Source organism: Toxotes jaculatrix, chromosome 12, assembly GCF_017976425.1.
Source record: "Toxotes jaculatrix isolate fToxJac2 chromosome 12, fToxJac2.pri, whole genome shotgun sequence".
Taxonomy (NCBI): Eukaryota; Metazoa; Chordata; class Actinopteri; family Toxotidae; genus Toxotes; species Toxotes jaculatrix.
The window spans coordinates 25,431,872-25,457,972 of record NC_054405.1 but is presented as its reverse complement, the minus strand read 5'-3'; the positions used below and the strand labels follow the sequence as shown (position 1 = coordinate 25,457,972).

General features: G+C 33.4%; 1 protein-coding gene across 2 annotated transcripts in view; it reads right to left on the bottom strand.

Annotated features, from left to right (window-relative positions):
- Positions 1-26,101, bottom strand: part of si:dkeyp-23e4.3 (rho GTPase-activating protein 7) — a 79,258-nt gene that overhangs the window by 2,055 nt on the left and 51,102 nt on the right. For both annotated transcript variants that reach the window (XM_041051406.1, XM_041051405.1), the window contains exons 13-16: positions 3,909-4,023; positions 3,597-3,812; positions 2,945-3,174; positions 2,286-2,459 (exon numbers count right to left, since the gene is read on the bottom strand). In XM_041051406.1, coding sequence (XP_040907340.1) covers positions 2,286-2,459; positions 2,945-3,174; positions 3,597-3,812; positions 3,909-4,023 — 735 coding nt within the window. The remainder of the gene's footprint in view (positions 1-2,285; positions 2,460-2,944; positions 3,175-3,596; positions 3,813-3,908; positions 4,024-26,101) is intronic.

Below are 26,101 nucleotides of genomic sequence, written 5' to 3'. Positions count from 1 at the left end.
CTTTACATTTGAACTGATGAATTACAGATATTCTACTCTTTAATTCCTCTCAGAGACGAGCGTCCACTCCTTCTTCACAAGACGCATTCTGTAGAAAGGTGTGACCAGTGACACTGGTCCTGACTGGATCCCAGTTAGTTCTTCTGCCCCCCCCCCCCCCCCCACCAGCTCTTTGAGGCCATAAAGTGTTTAATTTCCTCTGGAGGTGATAGGATTTGTTTCACAGGCCTTTACTGTAAAAGGCCCCATTGACCTTGATGCTGTGGATCTGTTGTTTGCCTTGAAAGCTAACAAGCAGTCAAAACTAATGTCATAGCAAATAAGCCCAGGACGGCCTGGCACGGCGCAGACGTTTAGCCTGAGCTCTGAGGAAATTACAGGCGAGAGGAAGTGGCAGAGAGACGCAGCAGAGAGTGAAGGCATTCGTCCCTCTGGGTGTTTGGCTTCTTCCTTACGTGATCTCTCTTGCGTAAGAGGACGATGCGGCTCAGATGCCTGCTGGTTGCTTACGAATGATCCAGGAAGTGAAGCTTATTTCACTTCTGCACGCAGACGACGCAGCTCTGGATCACGGTTTCAGCTAAAGGCCTAAAATGTGAATGTGTGAACACTTGATAACAGTAGTGTTTGAGCTCCTGACGCGGTCCCTGTCGCTCCACACACACTGTGACCGTGTGTTGTAATGTGCTGGCTAAAAGCCTGCTGAGATAATCACAGTTACAGATCGAATCTGTCTCTTTCCTCTTCCTGATGTCACCAGTCGCCATTTTCCCTGAGTCACATTCAGGCTGTTTCTCACTGAAGCCTCCAGGGCAATAACTGATGAAAAGTTAGTAAATCAAAATTATGGCTGTGATTTAGATTTTCTAGTTGAAAAAAGCTCGAATTACGAGATAATTAATGCAAGTTTTAACTTTCTAGGTCAGAATTATGAGATAATATCTCACAGTTACAACACAGCACGACGACTGGTCGAGTATTAAATGATTCTCACTGCTTCAAAGTTAGGATTTTGTCTTTATTTTAAATTTGCACATTTTTTGATGAATCCTACTGACTTTGGTGAGCTCCTGAATTTATCTCTAGCGCCATCATGAGGTTCACATTTGTAACTTTGAGCCAAACGTCTCAACTGTTAGAAGGAATCTAGTGAACTTTGGCTCAGACGTTCATGCCGCCCTCAGGATGAACGGTAATAACTTCTCTCTTCCTTTCATCGTCGTTATCCGGTCTAAATTTCAGCTGTCCCATACTTTTGTTTATTTACAGACTAAATATCAGCTGGTTCATGATTTTGTATTAAAAAGTCCAGATGTTGACTAACTCTTAAATCTCAGAAGCATGAAGTCTTCAGAGATCCAGAACCTGAATTTAAAACAGTGAGTTTCGTTGTTTGTGTTTGTTTTGGCAGGAGCGAGCCTCCGTACTCGTCTGTTATCAGTTTCCTCCCTGTTCTCTCGGGTGTATTGAATCTGTGCGGAGGAAACATTGTGCGTGCTCACAGCTGAATTGACCCAATCTGCAGCCTCTCTTCCTCCAGCCGCCTGGGGGCGGGGGGTGGGGTGGGGTCTACAGTGTGGTAATGACAGAGCTGCTATGGGCCCGCCCTCTGTGAGAGCGCTGCTGCCACCTGTTTTCTGTCGCACCGAGGTTCATTTCATTTAATCAGCAGAGACAAATGGAGCTGCAGGGCTCCGCCGAGTGTCAAATTTATCATGTAAGCAGCAGAAAATCTGCAGCTACTTAGTTTCAAAGGGCATGAATCATGAGAAAAAGGGCCATTCCTCCTCCTCCTCCTCCTCCTCCTCCTCCTCCTCGTTCTCCTCGTTCTCCCGCTCATATGCTCACCTACAGGGAGGTTGTGATAGTGCTGCAGATAGATGCTAGCAGAGGTCAAAAACACAGAACGGGCTCAATTAAGACAGATAAGGTGGTCTAAGCGCTCTCTCCAGATATTTCTTTTAATGGGCTTCTCACAGCCTTAAATCCTCTCAGCCTCTCTGTAGCTCCTGCAGCTCAGTTCGCCCTTGGTTTTACTTCTGTCTTAGCTTAAAGGAACATTCTGCCTTTTTTAATGTGAGCAGATAAAATTATCTGCACATAGATTTAAATCTAGTTTAATAACTCTGCTTTTCCTGCACCCAAACACTTAATCACTGAGTGGGTGAGTCTTTTAGCCTGTCCTCCCTATCCTTCAAAGACTCGATTCAGAATACGATAAGTAAAAGGATAAAAAATGTTAAAATGGACTCTTCTCCGTTTCCTTCCTCTGCAGCCATCCTTACCTGGTGTCGGTTCGACAGAGGTGCGTCAGACGGGTCTTCCTGGCTCCTGTGGGCTCCAGCAGGTAAAGGCAGGAGTGGACTTGAGCCCTGACCCCTTCCACCTGCACCTCGGGGTGCTCCGTGGACACAGAGGACAGGTACAGAGGCCCGGAGAGCGGGTCAGCCTGCCAGGTCCTGTGGAGGAGGGAGAAGGTGGTGAGATTACCAGGAAGGACAGTAAACATATGAAAGAAAAAACTACTGCACATAAATGTATCTTTACCGAACCCAGCATCGTTTTCTGGGATTTGACGACGATAAGAATATTTCTCTGTGATTTGCTTGTTTGGTTTTATTATGCAGAGGAGCTTATTTTCATGTCTTTCTCAGGGGTAACTTAAAGTTCACCCATGCTGTCAGAAGAACAGTGTGATGTGGCCCAACTGCAAACACAGATCCTGTCATGTCTCATCTGACTTCAGGGCTGGATTAAACTTTCATTGGCCCCATTCAGACCTCACTCACACAAAAAGCAGTCTGAGGCAGTCTGATTTCAGCAGAAATCAGCAGACTCTTTCTGAGCACTTCCAGCTTTGACTCCTCTGTCCTCCTGCTCTGTGGAGCTCAGCAGGTTAAGACCCAGAGGCCCGTGAAGCCTGGGGCCTGCCTTGCCTCATTACCTAAGCAGCAGGAACTCCTGGGGGGGCCGGGAGTCCAGGCCGTGGCCCTGGCTCTGTAGGAGGTAGTGGTAGACTTCGGTGTCCTTGGACAAGGTCTGGATGATGGCGGCATGACGCAGGCTTCCTTCCCACAGCTCCTGCTCCCTCAGCAGCCGGTGGAGCAGCTCCTTCTGGGGGGCATCCACCTCCACGGAGCCTCGCCACATCCACAGCGGGCAGCCGTCGTCCATCTGAGGACGAGTGGAGAAAGAGAAGCGGTGCTCAGTGTCCACACACTCTTACAGATCACTGCTTAGTGGGTTTGTTCCCTTTTTACCTGCTTTATTAATAATAAAACACTAATTCCTAAATGCAAACACTTACATAGTGTTTCATAGTATACCATACTACTAGTTTACTGTGTTTTGCATTTAGTACATAAGATATTAATGTATATTAGAACGAAATGACTCCAGACTTATTCAAACATAAGTCAAGCTGTGATTCTTTAACACTGCTAAATGTGTTTCCTCTAAATTTAGGTCATCAGGTTTAATCATGCAGATTTACTGTACTTACATGCAACACAGTGTGAATGTTCACGTAACATGGAATTAAAACATCATTAAAACATCTCTGTGGATCTAACTCCGTCTCTCCTCCCTCCCTTTACCTTTTTAAAGGCCAGCTCCACATGCTCTGGAGCCGGGTGGCTCTCCCAGCCTCGGCTCTTCTCCCTGGCCTCCCTCAGGAGGTGCTGGGTGCTCTGCTGCAGCTTGTTCCTTCTCTCCTCCTGCTTCTCCTCACCTCCACACTGACCCTCCTCAGGCAGGGAGTCCTCAGTTGGGCCCGCAGCACTTAGACACAGACCAGGCCAAAACTCTGGAAGCTGCAGAGAGGACTGATATGTAATTTGTCTCTCAATAAGCCCGAGATTCAGACATGTATAATTTTTGCTTGTGGGGCACGTTGTTGGTTCTTGTACCTGGAAGAGTCTCTGGGCTTCTGTGATCATGTTGGCCAGGCCCTGGGTAGCAGCCAGGTTCTCACTCAGGTCCCGCTGATCCGGGCGGCCCAGGCTGTACTTCCTGTGACCGGACCTACGGCAAGAACAACACAAGGTCACTTTTATTATCTCCTGCAGAAAACAATCCCCTTAGATTAAAGGCAGATCTTTGTGTTAGAGACACAAAGATCTGAGCATAAAAACATCATCATCTAACTGTGAGGACGACAGGTACTGAACTGTTCTATGCTGCTTCATTTCCAGCTTTAATGTTTTCTTTGTTTTTTTGTTTTTTTTTACAGTTTTGGGAAGATTGACAGGAAACAGGAAGAGGGTGTGAAACATGTGACATGTCAGCTTCACAGCAGTGATGGCAGCTTCACGGTGCAGGTGCTGTATGTGCCCGTCAGCTGAAGCAGTTTTTACGGGCAGCCGACAGGTATCAGCATCACTGCGTCACAATTACTGCAACTGACAGATTCAGGCTATTTTGGAAAAGCTTTCATGTTGCATCACTGAGGTTTACTGGAAACCGACAGATCCACAGGAACTTGTTTTAGTTTGCGATGAATCAGAAAAAGTTAGAGGGGTGAACGTTTTTCATATCAAACACAGCAGACACTTTTCAACTCAGCAAAACTGGGAAATTAAACACTAACGCTTAAAACAAACCGAGCGGGTCGGACGGGGAGTTAGGCCATTAAAAAGTCTGTATCTCAGTAGGAGTGGCGCATTCTGTCAAAGCAAAACACAAAAGCAGAAGACGAAGAGATGAGATTTCATAAATCTGTGGGAGAACAGCAGCGAGCTGCAGTTCATCCTCCGAGTTACTGTTCCCACCATGAAGTGTGACATTTCTGACAGGCCGGGACTTTGGCTTCCAGCAGAAAGGGAGGAACAAATTGCTGATTGTGTTGTTATATCATTTCCATCTACTGTCCCATCAGCCTGAAGGGAGGAGGAGAGCCCAGGTGGAAAAAGGAAGAAGTGGGGAAGGGAGAAAGGGAGCAAAATACAGGAGGAAGAGGAGTTAGTGAAAGGAAAGTTGAAAGGAGAGTGATTACAAGAATGAGAAGAGGAAACGAGGGGGAGGCGATACAGGGGAAGGATGATCAGAAAAATGTGGAGGAGAGAGGATGTGAGACAGAGTGTATGGAGAACAGAAGGAAAGGAGATGATTGTAAAATGTGTAGAGTGAATGAGCAGAAGAGGGAGAGAGGAGGGGAGTCTGGTGGGGAAGGAAGGTAAATAAAAATAAGGAGGAAAGGCTGAAACAACACAGGAGACTGAGATATTTCTTATTCCTCTGAACCACAGAGCTCCACTGTCCACAAACTTTCAAACACATCAGTGAGACAGTGTTAAACTGGGTGACATGTGTGATCTTTTCCTGGGTTTTTGTCAACATTAAGAAAAATGTAGAAGAACATCAGCCTTGTCCTTTATGTTTATAAATGTCTCCTTTATTTGAACCATCGTGATGCTTAATACTATGGAACATATTCTTGCATACTGTGTTTAAACCTATGCAATAAAAAACTCAGCTCAGATAAATAGTCAGCACTGATGGGACTGAGTGTCCCCAGATAATTAAGTTCACCTCCTAATAATACAAACCACCAACTAGGCATGGGGCCGATCCGACCCAGTACCGGTTTCCAATACCAACATAATTCATGAACCATTTCTGTGCTTCAATGTTGTCTGCTGAAATGTCTCCACAGGTGATTCCCACAGACTGTATAAAACATGGACGTAGCACCCGTGACGTCACCCATTGGTTTTATGACCAAACCATAGGCATTTGAGCTGCGCCATCTTGGATTTTAGTGGGAGTGTACTTTCCATTTTTGGCGATTACTCTATGGGTCAGACGGCCGAAAACCCGCCCACTTAGCTCAGAGCAACCGAGATAGCCTAAGGCTAATCAGCTAATCAGCTAGGCTAACAAGCTAAGCAGCAGCTACACGCAGCTACATCAACCACACGACAGTCTCCGAGTCCGACCCGACTAGCTGGACCCCATGCGACCGCGACAAACAACGAGCACTCGTACCTGAAGGTAAGTTCCTTACAAACTATAACGCCACAGAACTTGAAATAATAAATCTTTTACAGAGGTCATACCACATAAAAAATTAAGCCCAAAAAATTTGCTAAAACTCATGTAATGTAAATTTACCATTACAACTCCTTGAAATTGTTATGTAGAATGATGTTAAAAAAAATTTTCAGGAACTTTAACATTTGTAATTTATAATTTTGAAGCCTTACGGCTGTGTGACTTTTATTACATTTCATGACTTTTTTTTGGCGATTTTGACACCTTACTATACTATGACCATTTTTATGACATGTCATGTCATAATCTGCCGCTTATCGGGGTCCAGGCCCAGGACGCGGGGGCGGCCCGCCCAATTCACAATGCACCGAAGTCCTATGGCACTTCCATGGGTGGTGAGCCCATGGGAGATGGTGCCACCCGGAGTGGGATTCAAACCCACAACCCTGAGAGGTTGAGTCTCATGGTCTACCAACTGAGGTAACCAGGCGGCCATTTTTATAACATTTTGAGGCCAAAAAAAAAATCAGACTTTTTTTGGCCGATTTTGACGCCTTACTATACTATGAAGTTTTTTTATGAGATTTTGAGGAAAAAAAAAAAAAACAGACTTTTTTTGGCATATTTTGACGCCTTATTATACTATGACGTATTTTATGACATTTTGAGGTCAAAAAAATTTTTGACTTTTTTGGTCATATTTTGATGCCTTACTATACTATGACGTTTTTTATGACATTTTGAGGTAAAAAATTTTTTTGACTTTTTTGGTCATATTTTGATGCCTTACTATACTATGACATATTTTATGACATTTTGAGGTCAAAAAAAATTTTGACTTTTTTTGGCCGATTTTGACGCCTTACTATACTATGACGTTTTTTATGACTTTTTGAGGTCAAAAAAAATTTTGACTTTTTTTGTCCGAAAAAAACGCCTTACTATACTATGACGTTTTTTATGACTTTTTGAGGTAAAAAAAAAATTTGACTTTTTTTGGCCGAAAAAAACGCCTTACTATACTATGACGTTTTTTATGACTTTTTGAGGTCAAAAAAATTTTTGACTTTTTTTACCCGATTTTGACGCCTTACTATACTATGACGTTTTTTGTGACTTTTTGAGGTCAAAAAAAATTTTGACTTTTTTTGGCCGAAAAAAACGCCTTACTATACTATGACGTTTTTTATGACTTTTTGAGGTCAAAAAATTTTTTGACTTTTTTTGGCCGATTTTGACGCCTTACTATACTATGACGTTTTTTATGACTTTTTTTGGCCGATTTTGACGCCTTACTATACTATGACGTTTTTTATGACATTTTGAGGTCAAAAAAAATTTTGACTTTTTTTGGCCGAAAAAAACGCCTTACTATACTATGACGTTTTTTATGACTTTTTTTGGCTGATTTTGACGCCTCACTATACTATGACGTTTTTTATGACATTTTGAGGTCAAAAATTTTTTTGACTTTTTTTGGCCGAAAAAAACGCCTTACTATACTATGACGTTTTTTATGAGTTTTTGAGGTCAAAAAAAATTTTGACTTTTTTTGCCCGATTTTGACGCCTTACTATACTATGACGTTTTTTATGACTTTTTGAGGTCAAAAAAAATTTTGACTTTTTTTGCCCGATTTTGACGCCTTACTATACTATGACGTTTTTTATGAGTTTTTGAGGTCAAAGAAAATTTTGACTTTTTTTGGCCGAAAAAAACGCCTTACTATACTATGACGTTTTTTATGACATTTTGAGGTCAAAAATTTTTTTGACTTTCTTTGGCCGAAAAAAACGCCTTACTATACTATGACGTTTTTTATGACTTTTTGAGGTCAAAAAAAATTTTGACTTTTTTTGGCCGAAAAAAACGGCTTACTATACTATACTATGACGTTTTTTATGACTTTTTGAGGTCAAAAAAAATTTTGACTTTTTTTGCCCGATTTTGACGCCTTACTATACTATGACGTTTTTTATGACTTTTTGAGGTCAAAAAAAATTTTGACTTTTTTTGGCCGAAAAAAACGCCTTACTATACTATGACGTTTTTTATGACATTTTGAGGTCAAAAAAAATTTTGACTTTTTTTGGCCGAAAAAAACGCCTTACTATACTATGACGTTTTTTATGACATTTTGAGGTCAAAAAAAATTTTGACTTTTTTTGGCCGATTTTGACGCCTTACTATACTATGACGTTTTTTATGACTTTTTGAGGTCAAAAAAAATTTTGACTTTTTTTGGCCGAAAAAAACGCCTTACTATACTATGACGTTTTTTATGACTTTTTGAGGTCAAAAAAAATTTTGACTTTTTTTGGCCGAAAAAAACGCCTTACTATACTATGACGTTTTTTATGACATTTTGAGGTCAAAAATTTTTTTGACTTTCTTTGGCCGAAAAAAACGCCTTACTATACTATGACGTTTTTTATGACTTTTTGAGGTCAAAAAAATTTTTGACTTTTTTTGGCCGAAAAAAACGCCTTACTATACTATGACGTTTTTTATGACATTTTGAGGTCAAAAAAAATTTTGACTTTTTTTGGCCGAAAAAAACGCCTTACTATACTATGACGTTTTTTATGACTTTTTGAGGTCAAAAAAAATTTTGACTTTTTTTGGCCGATTTTGACGCCTTACTATACTATGACGTTTTTTATGACTTCTTGAGGTCAAAAAAATTTTTGACTTTTTTTGGCCGAAAAAAAAAACGCCTTACTATACTATGACGTTTTTTATGACTTTTTGAGGTCAAAAAAAATTTTGACTTTTTTTGGCCGAAAAAAACGCCTTACTATACTATGACGTTTTTTATGACTTTTTGAGGTCAAAAAAAATTTTGACTTTTTTTGCCCGATTTTGACGCCTTACTATACTATGACGTTTTTTATGACTTTTTGAGGTCAAAAAAATTTTTGACTTTTTTTGGCCGAAAAAAACGCCTTACTATACTATGACATTTTTTATGACTTTTTGAGGTCAAAAAAAATTGTGACTTTTTTTGGCCGATTTTGACGCCTTACTATACTATGACGTTTTTTATGACTTTTTGAGGTCAAAAAAAATTGTGACTTTTTTTGGCCGAAAAAAACGCCTTACTATACTATGACGTTTTTTATGAGTTTTTGAGGTCAAAAAAAATTTTGACTTTTTTTGGCCGAAAAAAACGCCTTACTATACTATGACGTTTTTTATGACTTTTTGAGGTCAAAAAAATTCTTTGACTTTTTTTGGCCGAAAAAAACGCCTTACTATACTATGACGTTTTTTATGAGTTTTTGAGGTCAAAAAAAATTTTGACTTTTTTTGGCCGAAAAAAACGCCTTACTATACTATGACGTTTTTTTATGACATTTTGAGGTCAAAAATTTTTTTGACTTTCTTTGGCCGAAAAAAACGCCTTACTATACTATGACGTTTTTTATGACTTTTTGAGGTCAAAAAAAATTTTGACTTTTTTTGGCCGAAAAAAACGGCTTACTATACTATGACGTTTTTTATGACTTTTTGAGGTCAAAAAAAATTTTGACTTTTTTTGCCCGATTTTGACGCCTTACTATACTATGACGTTTTTTATGAGTTGTTGAGGTCAAAAAAAATTTTGACTTTTTTTGGCCGAAAAAAACGCCTTACTATACTATGACGTTTTTTATGACTTTTTGAGGTCAAAAAAAATTTTGACTTTTTTTGCCCGATTTTGACGCCTTACTATACTATGACGTTTTTTATGACTTTTTGAGGTCAAAAAAATTTTTGACTTTTTTTGGCCGAAAAAAACGCCTTACTATACTATGACGTTTTTTATGACATTTTGAGGTCAAAAAAAATTTTGACTTTTTTTGGCCGATTTTGACGCCTTACTATACTATGACGTTTTTTATGACTTTTTGAGGTCAAAAAAATTTTTGACTTTTTTTGGCCGAAAAAAACGCCTTACTATACTATGACGTTTTTTATGAGTTTTTGAGGTCAAAAAAAATTTTGACTTTTTTTGCCCGAAAAAAACGCCTTACTATACTATGACGTTTTTTATGACTTTTTGAGGTCAAAAATTTTTTTGACTTTTTTTGGCCGAAAAAAACGCCTTACTATACTATGACGTTTTTAATGACATTTTGAGGTCAAAAAAAATTTTGACTTTTTTTGCCCGAAAAAAACGCCTTACTATACTATGACGTTTTTTATGACTTTTTGAGGTCAAAAATTTTTTTGACTTTTTTTGGCCGAAAAAAACGCCTTACTATACTATGACGTTTTTAATGACATTTTGAGGTCAAAAAAAATTTTGACTTTTTTTGCCCGATTTTGACGCCTTACTATACTATGACGTTTTTTATGACTTTTTGAGGTCAAAAAAAATTTTGACTTTTTTTGGCCGAAAAAAACGCCTTACTATACTATGACGTTTTTTATGACATTTTGAGGTCAAAGAAAATTTTGACTTTTTTTGGCCGAAAAAAACGCCTTACTATACTATGACGTTTTTTATGACTTTTTGAGGTCAAAAAAAATTTTGACTTTTTTTGGCCGAAAAAAACGCCTTACTATACTATGACGTTTTTTATGACTTTTTGAGGTCAAAAAAAATTTTGACTTTTTTTGCCCGATTTTGACGCCTTACTATACTATGACGTTTTTTATGACTTTTTGAGGTCAAAAAAATTTTTGACTTTTTTTGGCCGAAAAAAACGCCTTACTATACTATGACGTTTTTTATGAGTTTTTGAGGTCAAAAAAAATTTTGACTTTTTTTGGCCGAAAAAAACGCCTTACTATACTATGACGTTTTTTATGACTTTTTGAGGTCAAAAAAAATTTTGACTTTTTTTGGCCGAAAAAAACGCCTTACTATACTATGACGTTTTTTATGACTTTTTGAGGTCAAAAAAAATTTTGACTTTTTTTGCCCGATTTTGACGCCTTACTATACTATGACGTTTTTTATGACATTTTGAGGTCAAAAATTTTTTTGACTTTTTTTGGCCGAAAAAAACGCCTTACTATACTATGACGTTTTTTATGACTTTTTGAGGTAAAAAAATTTTTTGACTTTTTTTGGCCGATTTTGACGCCTTACTATACTATGACGTTTTTTATGAGTTGTTGAGGTCAAAAAAAATTTTGACTTTTTTTGGCCGAAAAAAACGCCTTACTATACTATGACGTTTTTTATGACTTTTTGAGGTAAAAAAAAATTTTGACTTTTTTTGCCCGAAAAAAACGCCTTACTATACTATGACGTTTTTTATGACTTTTTGAGGTCAAAAATTTTTTTGACTTTTTTTGGCCGAAAAAAACGCCTTACTATACTATGACGTTTTTAATGACATTTTGAGGTCAAAAAAAATTTTGACTTTTTTTGCCCGATTTTGACGCCTTACTATACTATGACGTTTTTTATGACTTTTTGAGGTCAAAAAAAATTTTGACTTTTTTTGGCCGAAAAAAACGCCTTACTATACTATGACGTTTTTTATGACATTTTGAGGTCAAAGAAAATTTTGACTTTTTTTGGCCGAAAAAAACGCCTTACTATACTATGACGTTTTTTATGACTTTTTGAGGTCAAAAAAAATTTTGACTTTTTTTGGCCGAAAAAAACGCCTTACTATACTATGACGTTTTTTATGACATTTTGAGGTCAAAAAAAATTTTGACTTTTTTTGGCCGAAAAAAACGCCTTACTATACTATGACGTTTTTTATGACTTTTTGAGGTCAAAAAAAATTTTGACTTTTTTTGGCCGAAAAAAACGCCTTACTATACTATGACGTTTTTTATGACTTTTTGAGGTCAAAAAAAATTTTGACTTTTTTTGCCCGATTTTGACGCCTTACTATACTATGACGTTTTTTATGACTTTTTGAGGTCAAAAAAATTTTTGACTTTTTTTGGCCGAAAAAAACGCCTTACTATACTATGACGTTTTTTATGAGTTTTTGAGGTCAAAAAAAATTTTGACTTTTTTTGGCCGAAAAAAACGCCTTACTATACTATGACGTTTTTTATGACTTTTTGAGGTCAAAAAAAATTTTGACTTTTTTTGCCCGATTTTGACGCCTTACTATACTATGACGTTTTTTATGACTTTTTGAGGTCAAAAAAATTTTTGACTTTTTTTGGCCGAAAAAAACGCCTTACTATACTATGACGTTTTTTATGAGTTTTTGAGGTCAAAAAAAATTTTGACTTTTTTTGGCCGAAAAAAACGCCTTACTATACTATGACGTTTTTTATGACTTTTTGAGGTCAAAAAAAATTTTGACTTTTTTTGGCCGAAAAAAACGCCTTACTATACTATGACGTTTTTTATGACTTTTTGAGGTCAAAAAAAATTTTGACTTTTTTTGCCCGATTTTGACGCCTTACTATACTATGACGTTTTTTATGACATTTTGAGGTCAAAAATTTTTTTGACTTTTTTTGGCCGAAAAAAAACGCCTTACTATACTATGACGTTTTTTATGACTTTTTGAGGTAAAAAAATTTTTTGACTTTTTTTGGCCGATTTTGACGCCTTACTATACTATGACGTTTTTTATGAGTTGTTGAGGTCAAAAAAAATTTTGACTTTTTTTGGCCGAAAAAAACGCCTTACTATACTATGACGTTTTTTATGACTTTTTGAGGTAAAAAAAAATTTTGACTTTTTTTGCCCGAAAAAAACGCCTTACTATACTATGACGTTTTTTATGACTTTTTGAGGTCAAAAATTTTTTTGACTTTTTTTGGCCGAAAAAAACGCCTTACTATACTATGACGTTTTTAATGACATTTTGAGGTCAAAAAAAATTTTGACTTTTTTTGCCCGATTTTGACGCCTTACTATACTATGACGTTTTTTATGACTTTTTGAGGTCAAAAAAAATTTTGACTTTTTTTGGCCGAAAAAAACGCCTTACTATACTATGACGTTTTTTATGACATTTTGAGGTCAAAGAAAATTTTGACTTTTTTTGGCCGAAAAAAACGCCTTACTATACTATGACGTTTTTTATGACTTTTTGAGGTCAAAAAAAATTTTGACTTTTTTTGGCCGAAAAAAACGCCTTACTATACTATGACGTTTTTTATGACATTTTGAGGTCAAAAAAAATTTTGACTTTTTTTGGCCGAAAAAAAACGCCTTACTATACTATGACGTTTTTTATGACTTTTTGAGGTCAAAAAAAATTTTGACTTTTTTTGGCCGAAAAAAACGCCTTACTATACTATGACGTTTTTTATGACTTTTTGAGGTCAAAAAAAATTTTGACTTTTTTTGCCCGATTTTGACGCCTTACTATACTATGACGTTTTTTATGACTTTTTGAGGTCAAAAAAATTTTTGACTTTTTTTGGCCGAAAAAAACGCCTTACTATACTATGACGTTTTTTATGAGTTTTTGAGGTCAAAAAAAATTTTGACTTTTTTTGGCCGAAAAAAACGCCTTACTATACTATGACGTTTTTTATGACTTTTTGAGGTCAAAAAAAATTTTGACTTTTTTTGGCCGAAAAAAACGCCTTACTATACTATGACGTTTTTTATGACTTTTTGAGGTCAAAAAAAATTTTGACTTTTTTTGCCCGATTTTGACGCCTTACTATACTATGACGTTTTTTATGACATTTTGAGGTCAAAAATTTTTTTGACTTTTTTTGGCCGAAAAAAACGCCTTACTATACTATGACGTTTTTTATGACATTTTGAGGTCAAAAAAATTTTTGACTTTTTTTGCCCGATTTTGACGCCTTACTATACTATGACGTTTTTTATGAATTTTTGAGGTCAAAAAAATTTTTGACTTTTTTTGGCCGAAAAAAACGCCTTACTATACTATGACGTTTTTTATGACTTTTTGAGGTCAAAAAATTTTTTGACTTTTTTTGGCCGATTTTGATGCCTTACTATACTATGACGTTTTTTATGAGTTGTTGAGGTCAAAAAAAATTTTGACTTTTTTTGGCCGAAAAAAACGCCTTACTATACTATGACGTTTTTTATGACTTTTTGAGGTAAAAAAAATTTTTGACTTTTTTTGGCCGATTTTGACGCCTTACTATACTATGACGTTTTTTATGAGTTGTTGAGGTCAAAAAAAATTTTGACTTTTTTTGGCCGAAAAAAACGCCTTACTATACTATGACGTTTTTTATGACTTTTTGAGGTAAAAAAAAATTTTGACTTTTTTTGCCCGAAAAAAACGCCTTACTATACTATGACGTTTTTTATGACTTTTTGAGGTCAAAAATTTTTTTGACTTTTTTTGGCCGAAAAAAACGCCTTACTATACTATGACGTTTTTAATGACATTTTGAGGTCAAAAAAAATTGTGACTTTTTTTGCCCGATTTTGACGCCTTACTATACTATGACGTTTTTTATGACTTTTTGAGGTCAAAAAAAATTTTGACTTTTTTTGGCCGATTTTGACGCCTTACTATACTATGACGTTTTTTATGACTTCTTGAGGTCAAAAAAAATTTTGACTTTTTTTGGCCGAAAAAAAACGCCTTACTATACTATGACGTTTTTTATGACTTTTTGAGGTCAAAAAAAATTTTGACTTTTTTTGGCCGAAAAAAACGCCTTACTATACTATGACGTTTTTTATGACTTTTTGAGGTCAAAAAAAATTTTGACTTTTTTTGCCCGATTTTGACGCCTTACTATACTATGACGTTTTTTATGACTTTTTGAGGTCAAAAAAATTTTTGACTTTTTTTGGCCGAAAAAAACGCCTTACTATACTATGACGTTTTTTATGACATTTTGAGGTCAAAAAAAATTTTGACTTTTTTTGGCCGATTTTGACGCCTTACTATACTATGACGTTTTTTATGACTTTTTGAGGTCAAAAAAATTTTTGACTTTTTTTGGCCGAAAAAAACGCCTTACTATACTATGACGTTTTTTATGAGTTTTTGAGGTCAAAAAAAATTTTGACTTTTTTTGCCCGAAAAAAACGCCTTACTATACTATGACGTTTTTTATGACTTTTTGAGGTCAAAAATTTTTTTGACTTTTTTTGGCCGAAAAAAACGCCTTACTATACTATGACGTTTTTAATGACATTTTGAGGTCAAAAAAAATTTTGACTTTTTTTGCCCGAAAAAAACGCCTTACTATACTATGACGTTTTTTATGACTTTTTGAGGTCAAAAATTTTTTTGACTTTTTTTGGCCGAAAAAAACGCCTTACTATACTATGACGTTTTTAATGACATTTTGAGGTCAAAAAAAATTTTGACTTTTTTTGCCCGATTTTGACGCCTTACTATACTATGACGTTTTTTATGACTTTTTGAGGTCAAAAAAAATTTTGACTTTTTTTGGCCGAAAAAAACGCCTTACTATACTATGACGTTTTTTATGACATTTTGAGGTCAAAGAAAATTTTGACTTTTTTTGGCCGAAAAAAACGCCTTACTATACTATGACGTTTTTTATGACTTTTTGAGGTCAAAAAAAATTTTGACTTTTTTTGGCCGAAAAAAACGCCTTACTATACTATGACGTTTTTTATGACTTTTTGAGGTCAAAAAAAATTTTGACTTTTTTTGCCCGATTTTGACGCCTTACTATACTATGACGTTTTTTATGACTTTTTGAGGTCAAAAAAATTTTTGACTTTTTTTGGCCGAAAAAAACGCCTTACTATACTATGACGTTTTTTATGAGTTTTTGAGGTCAAAAAAAATTTTGACTTTTTTTGGCCGAAAAAAACGCCTTACTATACTATGACGTTTTTTATGACTTTTTGAGGTCAAAAAAAATTTTGACTTTTTTTGGCCGAAAAAAACGCCTTACTATACTATGACGTTTTTTATGACTTTTTGAGGTCAAAAAAAATTTTGACTTTTTTTGCCCGATTTTGACGCCTTACTATACTATGACGTTTTTTATGACATTTTGAGGTCAAAAATTTTTTTGACTTTTTTTGGCCGAAAAAAACGCCTTACTATACTATGACGTTTTTTATGACTTTTTGAGGTAAAAAAATTTTTTGACTTTTTTTGGCCGATTTTGACGCCTTACTATACTATGACGTTTTTTATGAGTTGTTGAGGTCAAAAAAAATTTTGACTTTTTTTGGCCGAAAAAAACGCCTTACTATACTATGACGTTTTTTATGACTTTTTGAGGTAAAAAAAAATTTTGACTTTTTTTGCCCGAAAAAAACGCCTTACTATACTATGACGTTTTTTATGACTTTTTGAGGTCAAAAATTTTTTTGACTTTTTTTGGCCGAAAAAAACGCCTTACTATACTATGACGTTTTTAATGACATTTTGAGGTCAAAAAAAATTTTGACTTTTTTTGCCCGATTTTGACGCCTTACTATACTATGACGTTTTTTATGACTTTTTGAGGTCAAAAAAAATTTTGACTTTTTTTGGCCGAAAAAAACGCCTTACTATACTATGACGTTTTTTATGACATTTTGAGGTCAAAGAAAATTTTGACTTTTTTTGGCCGAAAAAAACGCCTTACTATACTATGACGTTTTTTATGACTTTTTGAGGTCAAAAAAAATTTTGACTTTTTTTGGCCGAAAAAAACGCCTTACTATACTATGACGTTTTTTATGACATTTTGAGGTCAAAAAAAATTTTGACTTTTTTTGGCCGAAAAAAACGCCTTACTATACTATGACGTTTTTTATGACTTTTTGAGGTCAAAAAAAATTTTGACTTTTTTTGGCCGAAAAAAACGCCTTACTATACTATGACGTTTTTTATGACTTTTTGAGGTCAAAAAAAATTTTGACTTTTTTTGCCCGATTTTGACGCCTTACTATACTATGACGTTTTTTATGACTTTTTGAGGTCAAAAAAATTTTTGACTTTTTTTGGCCGAAAAAAACGCCTTACTATACTATGACGTTTTTTATGAGTTTTTGAGGTCAAAAAAAATTTTGACTTTTTTTGGCCGAAAAAAACGCCTTACTATACTATGACGTTTTTTATGACTTTTTGAGGTCAAAAAAAATTTTGACTTTTTTTGGCCGAAAAAAACGCCTTACTATACTATGACGTTTTTTATGACTTTTTGAGGTCAAAAAAAATTTTGACTTTTTTTGCCCGATTTTGACGCCTTACTATACTATGACGTTTTTTATGACATTTTGAGGTCAAAAATTTTTTTGACTTTTTTTGGCCGAAAAAAACGCCTTACTATACTATGACGTTTTTTATGACATTTTGAGGTCAAAAAAATTTTTGACTTTTTTTGCCCGATTTTGACGCCTTACTATACTATGACGTTTTTTATGAATTTTTGAGGTCAAAAAAATTTTTGACTTTTTTTGGCCGAAAAAAACGCCTTACTATACTATGACGTTTTTTATGACTTTTTGAGGTCAAAAAATTTTTTGACTTTTTTTGGCCGATTTTGATGCCTTACTATACTATGACGTTTTTTATGAGTTGTTGAGGTCAAAAAAAATTTTGACTTTTTTTGGCCGAAAAAAACGCCTTACTATACTATGACGTTTTTTATGACTTTTTGAGGTAAAAAAAATTTTTGACTTTTTTTGGCCGATTTTGACGCCTTACTATACTATGACGTTTTTTATGAGTTGTTGAGGTCAAAAAAAATTTTGACTTTTTTTGGCCGAAAAAAACGCCTTACTATACTATGACGTTTTTTATGACTTTTTGAGGTAAAAAAAAATTTTGACTTTTTTTGCCCGAAAAAAACGCCTTACTATACTATGACGTTTTTTATGACTTTTTGAGGTCAAAAATTTTTTTGACTTTTTTTGGCCGAAAAAAACGCCTTACTATACTATGACGTTTTTAATGACATTTTGAGGTCAAAAAAAATTGTGACTTTTTTTGCCCGATTTTGACGCCTTACTATACTATGACGTTTTTTATGACTTTTTGAGGTCAAAAAAAATTTTGACTTTTTTTGGCCGATTTTGACGCCTTACTATACTATGACGTTTTTTATGACTTCTTGAGGTCAAAAAAAATTTTGACTTTTTTTGGCCGAAAAAAAACGCCTTACTATACTATGACGTTTTTTATGACTTTTTGAGGTCAAAAAAAATTTTGACTTTTTTTGGCCGAAAAAAACGCCTTACTATACTATGACGTTTTTTATGACTTTTTGAGGTCAAAAAAAATTTTGACTTTTTTTGCCCGATTTTGACGCCTTACTATACTATGACGTTTTTTATGACTTTTTGAGGTCAAAAAAATTTTTGACTTTTTTTGGCTGAAAAAAACGCCTTACTATACTATGACGTTTTTTATGACATTTTGAGGTCAAAAAAAATTTTGACTTTTTTTGGCCGAAAAAAACGCCTTACTATACTATGACATTTTTTATGACTTTTTGAGGTCAAAAAAAATTGTGACTTTTTTTGGCCGAAAAAAACGCCTTACTATACTATGACGTTTTTTATGACTTTTTGAGGTCAAAAAAATTTTTGACTTTTTTTGGCCGAAAAAAACGCCTTACTATACTATGACGTTTTTTATGACATTTTGAGGTCAAAAAAATTTTTGACTTTTTTTGGCCGAAAAAAACGCCTTACTATACTATGACGTTTTTTATGACTTTTTGAGGTCAAAAAAAATTTTGACTTTTTTTGCCTGAAAAAAACGCCTTACTATACTATGACGTTTTTTATGACTTTTTGAGGTCAAAAAAATTTTTGACTTTTTTTGGCCGAAAAAAACGCCTTACTATACTATGACGTTTTTTATGACTTTTTGAGGTCAAAATTTTTTTTGACTTTTTTTGGCCGAAAAAAACGCCTTACTATACTATGACGTTTTTTTATGACATTTTGAGGTCAAAAAAATTTTTGACTTTTTTTGGCCGAAAAAAACGCCTTACTATACTATGACGTTTTTTATGACTTTTTGAGGTCAAAAAAAATTTTGACTTTTTTTGCCCGAAAAAAACGGCTTACTATACTATGACGTTTTTTATGACTTTTTGAGGTCAAAAAAATTTTTGACTTTTTTTGGCCGAAAAAAACGGCTTACTATACTATGACGTTTTTTATGACTTTTTGAGGTCAAAAAAAATTTTGACTTTTTTTGGCCGAAAAAAACGCCTTACTATACTATGACGTTTTTTATGACTTTTTGAGGTCAAAAAAAATTTTGACTTTTTTTGGCCGAAAAAAACGCCTTACTATACTATGACGTTTTTTATGACTTTTTGAGGTCAAAAAAAATTTTGACTTTTTTTGCCCGATTTTGACGCCTTACTATACTATGACGTTTTTTATGACTTTTTGAGGTCAAAAAAAATTTTGACTTTTTTTGGCCGAAAAAAACGCCTTACTATACTATGACGTTTTTTATGACATTTTGAGGTCAAAAAAAATTTTGACTTTTTTTGGCCGAAAAAAACGCCTTACTATACTATGACATTTTTTATGACTTTTTGAGGTCAAAAAAAATTGTGACTTTTTTTGGCCGAAAAAAACGCCTTACTATACTATGACGTTTTTTATGACTTTTTGAGGTCAAAAAAATTTTTGACTTTTTTTGGCCGAAAAAAACGCCTTACTATACTATGACGTTTTTTATGACATTTTGAGGTCAAAAAAATTTTTGACTTTTTTTGGCCGAAAAAAACGCCTTACTATACTATGACGTTTTTTATGACTTTTTGAGGTCAAAAAAAATTTTGACTTTTTTTGCCTGAAAAAAACGCCTTACTATACTATGACGTTTTTTATGACTTTTTGAGGTCAAAAAAATTTTTGACTTTTTTTGGCCGAAAAAAACGCCTTACTATACTATGACGTTTTTTATGACTTTTTGAGGTCAAAATTTTTTTTGACTTTTTTTGGCCGAAAAAAACGCCTTACTATACTATGACGTTTTTTTATGACATTTTGAGGTCAAAAAAATTTTTGACTTTTTTTGGCCGAAAAAAACGCCTTACTATACTATGACGTTTTTTATGACTTTTTGAGGTCAAAAAAAATTTTGACTTTTTTTGCCCGAAAAAAACGGCTTACTATACTATGACGTTTTTTATGACTTTTTGAGGTCAAAAAAATTTTTGACTTTTTTTGGCCGAAAAAAACGGCTTACTATACTATGACGTTTTTTATGACTTTTTGAGGTCAAAAAAAATTTTGACTTTTTTTGGCCGAAAAAAACGCCTTACTATACTATGACGTTTTTTATGACTTTTTGAGGTCAAAAAAAATTTTGACTTTTTTTGGCCGAAAAAAACGCCTTACTATACTATGACGTTTTTTATGACTTTTTGAGGTCAAAAAAAATTTTGACTTTTTTTGCCCGATTTTGACGCCTTACTATACTATGACGTTTTTTATGACTTTTTGAGGTCAAAAAAAATTTTGACTTTTTTTGGCCGAAAAAAACGCCTTACTATACTATGACGTTTTTTATGACATTTTGAGGTCAAAAAAAATTTTGACTTCTTTTGGCAGATTTTGACGCCTTACTATACTATGACGTTTTTTATGACTTTTTGAGGTCAAAAAAATTTTTGACTTTTTTTGGCCGAAAAAAACGCCTTACTATACTATGACGTTTTTTTATGACTTTTTGAGGTCAAAAAAAATTTTGACTTTTTTTGGCCGAAAAAAACGCCTTACTATACTATGACGTTTTTTATGACTTTTTGAGGTCAAAAAAAATTTTGACTTTTTTTGCCCGATTTTGACGCCTTACTATACTATGACGTTTTTTATGACTTTTTGAGGTCAAAAAAATTTTTGACTTTTTTTGGCCGAAAAAAACGCCTTACTATACTATGACGTTTTTTATGACTTTTTGAGGTCAAAAAAATTTTTGACTTTTTTTGGCCGAAAAAAACGCCTTACTATACTATGACGTTTTTTATGACTTTTTGAGGTCAAAAAAATTTTTGACTTTTTTTGGCCGAAAAAAACGCCTTACTATACTATGACGTTTTTTATGACTTTTTGAGGTCAAAAAAAATTTTGACTTTTTTTGCCCGATTTTGACGCCTTACTATACTATGACGTTTTTTATGACTTTTTGAGGTCAAAAAAATTTTTGACTTTTTTTGGCCGAAAAAAACGCCTTACTATACTATGACGTTTTTTTATGACTTTTTGAGGTCAAAAAAAATTTTGACTTTTTTTGGCCGAAAAAAACGCCTTACTATACTATGACGTTTTTTATGACTTTTTGAGGTCAAAAAAAATTTTGACTTTTTTTGCCCGATTTTGACGCCTTACTATACTATGACGTTTTTTATGACTTTTTGAGGTCAAAAAAATTTTTGACTTTTTTTGGCCGAAAAAAACGCCTTACTATACTATGACGTTTTTTATGACTTTTTGAGGTCAAAAAAAATTTTGACTTTTTTTGCCCGATTTTGACGCCTTACTATACTAAGACGTTTTTTATGACTTTTTGAGGTCAAAAAAAATTTTGACTTTTTTTGGCCGAAAAAAACGGCTTACTATACTATGACGTTTTTTATGAATTTTTGAGGTCAAAAAAATTTTTGACTTTTTTTGGCCGAAAAAAACGCCTTACTATACTATGACGTTTTTTATGACTTTTTGAGGTCAAAAAAATTTTTGACTTTTTTTGGCCGATTTTGACGCCTTACTATACTATGACGTTTTTTATGAGTTGTTGAGGTCAAAAAAATTTTTGACTTTTTTTGGCTGAAAAAAACGCCTTACTATACTATGACGTTTTTTATGACATTTTGAGGTCAAAAAAAATTTTGACTTTTTTTGGCCGAAAAAAACGCCTTACTATACTATGACGTTTTTTATGACTTTTTGAGGTCAAAAAAAATTTTGACTGTTTTTGGCCGAAAAAAACGCCTTACTATACTATGACGTTTTTTATGACTTTTTGAGGTCAAAAATTTTTTGACTTTTTTTGGCCGAAAAAAACGCCTTACTATACTATGACGTTTTTTATGACATTTTGAGGTCAAAAAAATTTTTGACTTTTTTTGCCCGATTTTGACGCCTTACTATACTATGACGTTTTTTATGACATTTTGAGGTCAAAAATTTTTTTGACTTTTTTTGGCTGAAAAAAACGCCTTACTATACTATGACGTTTTTTATGACTTTTTGAGGTCAAAAAAAATTTTGACTTTTTTTGCCTGAAAAAAACGCCTTACTATACTATGACGTTTTTTATGACTTTTTGAGGTCAAAAAATTTTTTGACTTTTTTTGGCCGAAAAAAACGCCTTACTATACTATGACGTTTTTTATGACTTTTTGAGGTCAAAATTTTTTTTGACTTTTTTTGGCCGAAAAAAAAAACGCCTTACTATACTATGACGTTTTTTATGACATTTTGAGGTCAAAAAAAATTTTGACTTTTTTTGCCCGATTTTGACGCCTTACTATACTATGACGTTTTTTATGACTTTTTGAGGTCAAAAAAAATTTTGACTTTTTTTGGCCGAAAAAAACGCCTTACTATACTATGACGTTTTTTATGACATTTTGAGGTCAAAAAAATTTTTGACTTTTTTTGCCCGATTTTGACGCCTTACTATACTATGACGTTTTTTATGACATTTTGAGGTCAAAAATTTTTTTGACTTTTTTTGGCCGAAAAAAACGCCTTACTATACTATGACGTTTTTTATGACTTTTTGAGGTCAAAAAAAATTTTGACTTTTTTTGGCCGAAAAAAACGCCTTACTATACTATGACGTTTTTTATGACTTTTTGAGGTCAAAAAATTTTTTGACTTTTTTTGGCCGAAAAAAACGCCTTACTATACTATGACGTTTTTTATGAGTTTTTGAGGTCAAAAAAAATTTTGACTTTTTTTGCCCGATTTTGACGCCTTACTATACTATGACGTTTTTTATGACTTTTTGAGGTCAAAAAAAATTTTGACTTTTTTTGGCCGATTTTGACGCCTTACTATACTATGACGTTTTTTATGACTTTTTGAGGTCAAAAAAAATTTTGACTTTTTTTGGCCGAAAAAAACGCCTTACTATACTATGACGTTTTTTATGACTTTTTGAGGTAAAAAAAAATTGTGACTTTTTTTGGCCGATTTTGACGCCTTACTATACTATGACGTTTTTTATGACTTTTTGAGGTCAAAAAAAATTTTGACTTTTTTTGGCCGAAAAAAACGCCTTACTATACTATGACGTTTTTTATGACTTTTTGAGGTCAAAAAAAATTGTGACTTTTTTTGGCCGATTTTGACGCCTTACTATACTATGACGTTTTTTATGACTTTTTGAGGTAAAAAAAAATTGTGACTTTTTTTGGCCGATTTTGACGCCTTACTATACTATGACGTTTTTTATGACTTTTTGAGGTCAAAAAAAATTTTGACTTTTTTTGGCCGAAAAAAACGCCTTACTATACTATGACGTTTTTTATGACTTTTTGAGGTCAAAAAAAATTTTGACTTTTTTTGCCCGATTTTGACGCCTTACTATACTATGACGTTTTTTATGAGTTTTTGAGGTCAAAAAAAATTTTGACTTTTTTTGGCCGAAAAAAACGCCTTACTATACTATGACGTTTTTTATGACATTTTGAGGTCAAAAATTTTTTTGACTTTCTTTGGCCGAAAAAAACGCCTTACTATACTATGACGTTTTTTATGACTTTTTGAGGTCAAAAAAAATTTTGACTTTTTTTGGCCGAAAAAAACGGCTTACTATACTATACTATGACGTTTTTTATGACTTTTTGAGGTCAAAAAATTTTTTGACTTTTTTTGGCCGAAAAAAACGCCTTACTATACTATGACGTTTTTTATGACTTTTTGAGGTAAAAAAAAATTTTGACTTTTTTTGGCCGATTTTGACGCCTTACTATACTATGACGTTTTTTATGACTTCTTGAGGTCAAAAAAAATTTTGACTTTTTTTGGCCGAAAAAAAACGCCTTACTATACTATGACGTTTTTTATGACTTTTTGAGGTCAAAAAAAATTTTGACTTTTTTTGGCCGAAAAAAACGCCTTACTATACTATGACGTTTTTTATGACTTTTTGAGGTCAAAAAAAATTTTGACTTTTTTTGGCCGAAAAAAACGCCTTACTATACTATGACGTTTTTTATGACATTTTGAGGTCAAAAAAAATTTTGACTTTTTTTGGCCGAAAAAAACGCCTTACTATACTATGACGTTTTTTATGACATTTTGAGGTCAAAAAAAATTTTGACTTTTTTTGGCCGATTTTGACGCCTTACTATACTATGACGTTTTTTATGACTTTTTGAGGTCAAAAAAAATTTTGACTTTTTTTGGCCGAAAAAAACGCCTTACTATACTATGACGTTTTTTATGACTTTTTGAGGTAAAAAAAAATTGTGACTTTTTTTGGCCGATTTTGACGCCTTACTATACTATGACGTTTTTTATGACTTTTTGAGGTCAAAAAAAATTTTGACTTTTTTTGGCCGAAAAAAACGCCTTACTATACTATGATGTTTTTTATGACTTTTTGAGGTCAAAAAAAATTTTGACTTTTTTTGCCCGATTTTGACGCCTTACTATACTATGACGTTTTTTATGACTTTTTGAGGTCAAAAAAAATTTTGACTTTTTTTGGCCGAAAAAAACGCCTTACTATACTATGACGTTTTTAATGACATTTTGAGGTCAAAAATTTTTTTGACTTTCTTTGGCCGAAAAAAACGCCTTACTATACTATGACGTTTTTTATGACTTTTTGAGGTCAAAAAAATTTTTGACTTTTTTTGGCCGATTTTGACGCCTTACTATACTATGACGTTTTTTATGAGTTGTTGAGGTCAAAAAAAATTTTGACTTTTTTTGGCCGAAAAAAACGCCTTACTATACTATGACGTTTTTTATGACTTTTTGAGGTAAAAAAAAATTTTGACTTTTTTTGCCCGAAAAAAACGCCTTACTATACTATGACATTTTTTATGACTTTTTGAGGTCAAAAAAAATTTTGACTTTTTTTGGCCGAAAAAAACGCCTTACTATACTATGACGTTTTTTATGACTTTTTGAGGTAAAAAAAAATTGTGACTTTTTTTGGCCGAAAAAAACGCCTTACTATACTATGACGTTTTTTATGACTTTTTGAGGTCAAAAAAAATTTTGACTTTTTTTGGCCGAAAAAAACGCCTTACTATACTATGACGTTTTTTATGACTTTTTGAGGTCAAAAAAAATTTTGACTTTTTTTGCCCGATTTTGACGCCTTACTATACTATGACGTTTTTTATGACATTTTGAGGTCAAAAATTTTTTTGACTTTTTTTGGCCGAAAAAAACGCCTTACTATACTATGACGTTTTTTATGACATTTTGAGGTCAAAAAAATTTTTGACTTTTTTTGCCCGATTTTGACGCCTTACTATACTATGACGTTTTTTATGAATTTTTGAGGTCAAAAAAATTTTTGACTTTTTTTGGCCGAAAAAAACGCCTTACTATACTATGACGTTTTTTATGACTTTTTGAGGTCAAAAAAAATTTTGACTTTTTTTGCCCGATTTTGACGCCTTACTATACTATGACGTTTTTTATGACTTTTTGAGGTCAAAAAAAATTTTGACTTTTTTTGGCCGAAAAAAACGCCTTACTATACTATGACGTTTTTTATGACATTTTGAGGTCAAAAAATTTTTTGACTTTTTTTGGCTGATTTTGACGCCTTACTATACTATGACGTTTTTTATGACTTTTTGAGGTCAAAAAAATTTTTGACTTTTTTTGGCCGAAAAAAACGCCTTACTATACTATGACGTTTTTTTATGACTTTTTGAGGTCAAAAAAAATTTTGACTTTTTTTGGCCGAAAAAAACGCCTTACTATACTATGACGTTTTTTATGACTTTTTGAGGTCAAAAAAAATTTTGACTTTTTTTGGCCGATTTTGACGCCTTACTATACTATGACGTTTTTTATGACTTTTTGAGGTCAAAAAATTTTTTGACTTTTTTTGGCCGAAAAAAACGCCTTACTATACTATGACGTTTTTTATGACTTTTTGAGGTCAAAAAAAATTTTGACTTTTTTTGCCCGATTTTGACGCCTTACTATACTATGACGTTTTTTATGACTTTTTGAGGTCAAAAAAAATTTTGACTTTTTTTGGCAGAAAAAAACGGCTTACTATACTATGACGTTTTTTATGAATTTTTGAGGTCAAAAAAA